Source organism: Nicotiana tomentosiformis, chromosome 1 (assembly GCF_000390325.3).
Source record: "Nicotiana tomentosiformis chromosome 1, ASM39032v3, whole genome shotgun sequence".
Taxonomy (NCBI): Eukaryota; Viridiplantae; Streptophyta; class Magnoliopsida; order Solanales; family Solanaceae; genus Nicotiana; species Nicotiana tomentosiformis.
The window spans coordinates 146,334,186-146,341,754 of NC_090812.1; the positions used below are offsets into that span (position 1 = coordinate 146,334,186).

Below are 7,569 nucleotides of genomic sequence, written 5' to 3' on the forward strand. Positions count from 1 at the left end.
GGAGAACAATACATATATCTGGAGGTAATGTTATCACTCTCGTATCTCATCTAATTAATTGAGAAATAGTGAGTACTAAAGTAGAAATTAATTAAAGAATGTTAATATTAATGAACTGTTCCTCTCTTGATTTACGCAGTTGCCTGGATATGGAATTAGGACAAAACAAAAGTCCAAGTTATAAGCTCATCCTTACTGCCCAACTACCCCAATATATTTATTATCTACAAAATCCCAAAAGTCCCACATCACTCTCCACTTTAATCTTTAGTATACATCTCTTTTGAGAAACTCCACTTTCAACTAGCACTAAACAATCCAAATAGGAAGAAGAACAAAAATGGAAGATTCAACACTGCAGGTTCTTATCATGGCACTTTCTTCTTTTGCCCTTGCCACCTTTCTCTTTTACAAAATCCTACGTCGTCGTCGACCAACAAGTACACCACCGTCTCCACCGGCGCTCCCCGTAATTGGTCACCTACATCTCCTCACCGACATGCCCCACCACACCTTCACCCGGCTCTCTCAAAAACTCGGCCCGATCATCTACCTTCAACTCGGCCAAGTCCCCACTGTAATCATCTCCTCTCCGCAACTCGCCGAACTCATCCTCAAAACCCACGACCACATCTTCTCCAGCCGCCCACAGCTCATCGCTGCTCAATACCTCTCCTTCGGCTGCTCTGACGTGACCTTTTCCCGCTACGGTCCGTACTGGCGTCAAGCTAGAAAAATCTGCGTCACCGAACTGCTCAGTTCAAAACGAGTTAACTCGTTCCACTACATAAGAGATGAAGAAATAAACCGCATGTTACGGGTTATCTCGACTCACTCTGACGGTGAACTCGACATGAGTTCGATTTTCTTTGCTGTTGCGAATGATATTTTGTGTAGGGTAGCATTTGGGAAGAGATTTATAGACGGGTTGAAAGAGAAGAAGGAGAAGGATTTGGTGAGTGTGTTGACAGAGACACAGGCACTGTTAGCAGGGTTTTGCGTAGGGGATTTTTTCCCAAATTGGGAATGGATTAACTCTGTGAGTGGGATGAAGAGGAGATTGATGAGAAATTTGAAAGATTTGAGAAGGGTTTGTGAGGAGATTATAGAAGAGCATGTGAAAAGGAGAAATGAATGTTGCGGTGATTTGGGGAAGGAAGACTTTGTTGATGTATTGCTAAGGGTTCAGAAAAGAGATGATCTTGAAGTCCCCATTACTGACGACAACCTCAAAGCTCTTGTTCTGGTATTTATTACACTACTCTCTTTTTTCCAATTTATTTTTATCATAGATTTTTTAACATATCTTTTAAATATTTTAAATATTTAATTATTATGACTTATATTACTTTTTATTTAGTTTTTAAATATTTAAAGTTTATTTGAAAAAATTAAAGATTTTATGTTTGAACTCTCGATCAAAATTAAAAAGTTTAACTCTCGAAATTTCTTATCACATAAATCGGGATGGAGTTTCTTTTTTTTTTTTCTTTTTTCTTTTTAAGTTTAACTTTTGCACTCAAAATTTTGGTTAAAATTAGCTGCAATAGACTGTCTATAATAATCCTGATTTAGTAACATGCAATAAATATTCTATTATTATCGATTAAAATATACTAATAATATTTAAAAAATTACATTGTTGGTGTATATAAAGTAAACTCACGGCCGGCTCTAATGTATTGAGTAGTAAGGCTTGTGCCTTAGGCCCCCAAATTTGGGGGCTCCATTTTTAAAAATAGTAAGTTTATAGATATTTAAAAAATAATATTTAGTACTTTTAATACAAAAGTAGAGTTTTTAATATAAAAGGAAACAAAGTATAAATAAAGTAATAATTTGACTTACTTAAATATGGGTAGATGAATAGTTTTCCCAACATTTTAATTTTTCACTTCTTACTCCATTAGATAACGTGTAAAAATTTTACCCTCCCTTTCTTAATTTGTCCAAGTCAATCTTTCTTTTTTCGATCTCTCCATATTTCAGAAACCCCTACATATTTTCTATATTTCTCTTTAATATTTTTACTCACCTTCTTTCTCCAAGAAATTTAAGCTTCCAATAGTTCTATACTTCTATTGCTCTATAAAATCTTATCTAAAATTAACAATATCTCAAGAAAGATCAAATGAGTTGGCTATATTATCAATTGAAAATGAATTATTAGGAAAAATCGACTATAAAAAGAATTATTAACACTTTGTATCCCAAAAAGCTAGAAAAATAGACTTAAAATAAAAACATATCGTATAACTTTCTTTTAAAAATTTAGGTCTTATATTAAATTCTGGCTTTAGGCCCCGAGTAAACTCATTTATGTATAGAAGAACCATTTTTTAAAAATTTAGAAAATAAATAGAACTAAAATAATTCCATCTTTCAATTAAAACTTGATATTTGGGAAACTTCACATAAAATAGTATAATGTGCATTTAGCCTCACATTAAAATGGTGAAAGAAATATATTTTTGAATGTTGGTTAATTTTATTCACTTAATTTGAATCTCGAAAAGCAAAACATACCAAATAAGGAGAAGAGGAGGGGATTGGGGGATAAAGAAAATTGAATCCAAACCTATTGTGTGTAAGACCCGGCACCACTAGACTATAATTTGGAGAGTTGGTTTAATCAATTTTTACAACAAAATATTGGACAATAGCAATATATTCTATTTTTGGGTGAAATGTGTTAAAATTCCAAATAAATAAATGATGGTAAGATGTATGATCTATTAATTATTTAATTTTATAAATAGTAGAGATATGCAAAGGGCTGTTGAGGGAGGATAATAATCGTTGTGATAACATATTATAAAAAGTTAAGCGGATACAAACCAAAAAGTAAATAATGGTGAGATGCAAGGTGTATTAGACTATGGTTATTCATGCTTTGTTGAAGGAGAACAAGAATCATTATGATAATAGTTGGGGGTGACAAAGTGGTTAAAAGAAAACAGTTATTCATCCAATAAAATATGGGGCGGATAATGAATTTTTTAAAAACGGATCAAATATGGATAAAAACCGTATTATCCACTTAGAAAATGGATAACCAATAGATAACTAATGAGTTTAACTTTTACATTTGTAAAGCCTCAAATGGGAAGTTACTCAAGTTTGGGAGACTAGAAATTCTCTCAAAAGTGATCATATTCAAGAAGCCATGGATAATATATATCCATATTATCCGCCGGTTAACCCGTCTTTTATCCGTGTTAAATATGTGTCAGATCGGGTGGGATAATTTATCCATTTTTTGCCCGGCCCGCCTGTTTGCCACCCAAAAGTCTGTCCATTTAGGAACACACTAGTAAAAAAACAATCCAATAATCAGTGCGAAAAAGCTATATCTAGGCAGGAACTAATGCAGACAAGAGTGGGTTGCTCTAGTGGTGAGCACCCTCCACTTCCAACCAAGAGATTGTGAGTTCGAGTCACCCCAAGAGTAAGGTGGGAAGTTCTTGGAGGGAGGGAGCCGAGAGTCTATCGGAAACATCCTCTCTACCTCAGGGTAGGGGTAAGGTCTGCGTACACACTACCCTTCTCATGCCCACTAATGGGATTATACTGGGTTGTTGTTGTTGTTGTAGGCACGAACTAATGATGCTGCCCTTTAAAATAACTAGCAGTTGAAAGCAATGTTTAGCCCATTAAGTCCAACTTCAAATTTGGTTGAATGCAACACTTATTTAATATACATAGGACATCATGATTTTGGAGGCAGACCATGTTTAATTGGCACCAACACTATAAGCTTCTCTACCTACTTTCTTTAGTCAATAATTGGTGCTCTCAATATACAAAGACAAGTTGAATATCATAGAGCATATTGGAGCACAGGACTCTTCAGCTACTGACACAGTTATTATTAACTTTATAGGATATGTTCGTCGCTGGAACAGATACAACATCAGCTACACTGGAATGGACAATGACACAGTTGGCTAGGCATCCAAGTGTTTTAGAAAGGGCAAAAGATGAAGTTAGGAAAATTGCAGGCAACAAAGGAAAGGTGAAAGAATCTGATCTTCAACACCTACATTACATGAAAGCAGTAATAAAGGAGACTATGCGACTGCATCCACCCGTCCCCCTTCTAGTACCTCGAGAATCAATGGACAAATGCACTATCGATGACTACGAAATACCTGCAAAAACTAGGATCCTAATCAATACCTATGCCATTGGAAGGGATCCAGAGTCGTGGACGTGTCCTCTGGAGTACAATCCTGAACGGTTTATGGACAAGGATATCGATTTCAGGGGACAAGATTTCAGGTTCCTACCATTTGGCGGAGGTAGAAGAGGATGTCCAGGTTACGCCCTTGGACTAGCAACTATTGAGCTCTCATTGGCTCGCTTGTTGTATCACTTTGATTGGAAATTGCCTCCTGGAATAGCAGCTCAAGATGTCGACTTGTCAGAGATTTTTGGACTGGCTACTAGGAAAAGAGTGGCTCTAAAGCTTGTTCCAACCATTAACAAGCTCTATGCATCTGGAGAAGAGGATAATCTGCAGTTCGCCACTCTCTGATTATTAGGAACTTTAGGTAGTCTGGTAATGAATAATTAAGCTCAATTGTGATTTGCTATATATGTACGGTTGTTCAAGGGTGACTGCAATTTGTAACATTTGTACCAAGAGTTCCTACAAATAATTCTACTACAGATAAATATAAAGTAGAAAGATAGAATTCCGCTTAACACAAATGTTCACTAACGACTAACGTGGAGTCCGGAACCAAAGTAACGCAAAATGCAACAAGAAGAACCAAAATAACGTGGAAAAAAAAGGAAGAACCAAACTAGGTATTTCGCATGTCTTCCATACGTTATACCTTCCTGGCCAAACGCCCCAAGCTAACAGACGTTTGGTCAAATAGGATACTTGGAAATATTGATTTTTGAATCATTGGGAGAGTTTGTCTTCAAGGTTTTGCACCTCTCAAGCACAAAGAAAAGAGAAAAACAAAGCACCACGCTAAAGTTTTTCACAAAACTAGCAAAACTTATTTTTCAAACTCACGTGAGAACAATGTAAGATAAAAAGAACCTTACACACTCATTCCTCAATCCCGCAAGATTGCCCGAAGTATTGAATAAAGGAAGAAGAACGAAATAAAAGATAAATTATGTTTTTAAGCAAGATCTTGAAAAACTAATCATTGATATTTATTTTTAGCATATAGAGCTATTAAAATGCCTTACAATGAGTAAAATTGACGAAATTAAGGAAAATTAATCCTAATTAAACTAGAATAAGAATAAAGTTAAGAAAAATCTATCCTAACTAAATTAGGAAAAAAGAATCTAGTAAGATTGCGATAGCAACTAACAATCCTAGTTTGACTAGAACTAAAAATATAATCCTACTACAACAAGAACCAAATTACTAGGAAGTGAGATATAAGAAATCATAATCTTTATGGAAAAGAATCATAACCTTGAATGGATTCTTGGACTTCTTAAATCTCTTGGATTCTTGGCATTCTTGATCTTGCATCATTCTCCCCTTGTTGAAAAAAATTTGTCCTCGAGTCTAACAACTTCCATAGATGGCACAAGATATGCTATAGCAAAGAATGAGGACTCAATGCTCACCCGGTTTCAAGTTATATTTTGCTAGCTTATCATAGAGCTTCTCCATGTTGTAAGAAAATTTAGCATTTGATCTAAATAAATCCTACTTTCTAAATTTTATCTTTTTATTAAACCTTGTCCATGCAACCTTTCTATATTGACTCTCAAACTTCAACCGGCGATATGAAGTTATTGGTGTTAGAACTGCATGAAACTAATAACCTGTTTGGCCAAGTTTCTCCAAGCCAGAAACACTTTTTTTTTTTTTTAAAAGTGCTTTTTTCCCCTAAAGTTGAAGTGTTTGGCCAAGTTTTTAGAGGAAAAAAAGTATTTTTGAATAGAAGTAGAAGCAGTTTTGGAGAAGCAGAAAAAATACTTTTGGAGATGAGTTACTTTTCTCCAAAAGTACTTTTGAGAAAAATACACCAGAAGCAGTTTTGTAGGTGTTGTGGCAAATTTGATACCTGATTTTGAAGCACCAAACCTTCAACCAATTCGTCAGATGCCCTATTGATTCCGTCAAGCTATCTAGCTGCACCTTAATTTCTTCATTGTCTCGTTCAAGAAATAGTTCTTAATTTTGAATTTTTAGTTTAAGATCCATTGAAGAGGATCCCGAACTTGCTATTTTATTGTCTGCCGACACGATAAAAAAGATAGCAAATCAAGAATTCGAAGCGAAACCTATACTCTGATACCAAATTGATGTACGTTTCAAGTTTTGCATCTCTCAAGTACAAAAGAGAGAAAAACAAAAGCACCCGCTAAAGTTTTTCACAACTAGCGAAAGTGTTCTTCAAACTCACGTGAGAAGAATGTAAGGTGATAAGAACCTTATCCACTTGTTCCTCAATCCCGTAAGATTGTACAAAGTGTTAAATAAAGGAAGAAGAACGAAATAAAAGATAAATCACATTTTTGAAGCAAAAGCTTATAAAAATTAATCATCAATGTTTATTTTCAGCATATAGAGCTCTTTAAATAGGCTGTACATAGAGTAAAATTGATGATATTAAGAAAAACTAAACCTAATTAAACTAAAATAAGAATAAAATTAAGCAAAACCTATTCTAACTAAAATAGAAAAAAGAATTCTAGTAAAAATATGATATCAACTAACAATCCTAGTTGACTAGAGCTACAAATATAATCCTACTAAAATAAGAATCAAATTACTAGGAAACGAAAATAAGAAATCCTAATCTTTATGGAAAAGAATCATAATCTTGAATGGATTCTTGGACTTTTTGAATTTCTTGAATTTTTGCCCTTTTTGATCTTGCACCACTCATACGCCACATTCCGCATCTCCATAATCGTCCCGCCAAATTATTGGCTATAATACCAATTGTTGGGCTAAAATACCCAAATATACTCTTAATATACTGTGATATTGTCCGCTTTGCATCAAACTTACATGTTTTCCCCCTAAAAAGCCTCACATCATTAAGGGTATCCAACACATTATAAGCCGATAATTTTTTTCTACTTTTCATGTAGGACTTTATTCGTACACCCAGCATTTTATTATCTTTAATTTTGCTATACGGGTGGTGCACCTTTTTCTCGTCCCTATGAAAAGACACAAAATAGACTTACATGCAATATATTATGCCAATAGAAACGCGCTACGGTAGAATTGATAGTCGAAGAGTACATTTAGATAGGATGACATGCCTGTTGGGTTTTTTAAGCTTAAATGTAGCTTAAAAGAGGGTGAATGGGAAATGGAGGAAAATTAAAAATATTTGAGTTTCCCTTCTTGACAAAGGGATATTGTCCCATATTGGAAGAAGAAAAGATTTTGATGGGCATATATACAATTGCACTTCTTATAGCTCTTAAAGAGTTAAGAAGAAGGCAAGCCTCGCGCCGTCGTCGTCGCTCGCTCGGCTTCGGCTTCGGCTTCGGCTTCGGTCAATTGATTGATTAATTTTTTGGACCAAATTTATTTGTTAATAGTAAATATTAACAGAATTTTTATTA

At 34.7% G+C, this 7,569-nt stretch overlaps 1 protein-coding gene across 1 annotated transcript; it reads left to right on the plus strand.

Moving 5' to 3' along the window:
* The first annotated feature begins 232 nt into the window (after positions 1 to 232).
* On the plus strand, positions 233 to 4,686 carry LOC104118909 (tryptamine 5-hydroxylase-like). Its single transcript, XM_018778526.3, has 2 exons — positions 233 to 1,246; positions 3,884 to 4,686. Exons 1-2 carry the CDS (start codon positions 341 to 343, stop codon positions 4,535 to 4,537), a joined length of 1,560 nt encoding a protein of 519 aa, XP_018634042.1. The 5' UTR covers positions 233 to 340; the 3' UTR covers positions 4,538 to 4,686.
* The last annotated feature ends 2,883 nt before the right edge of the window (positions 4,687 to 7,569 follow it).

Excerpts from the sequence above, each read along its gene's own strand:
- LOC104118909 (XM_018778526.3), top strand. The coding sequence starts at position 341 with ATGGAAGATTCAACACTGCAGGTTCTTATCATGGCACTTTCTTCTTTT. Across the intron at positions 1,247-3,883 it reads ACCTCAAAGCTCTTGTTCTG|GATATGTTCGTCGCTGGAAC; the intron begins GTATTTATTACA and ends TTAACTTTATAG.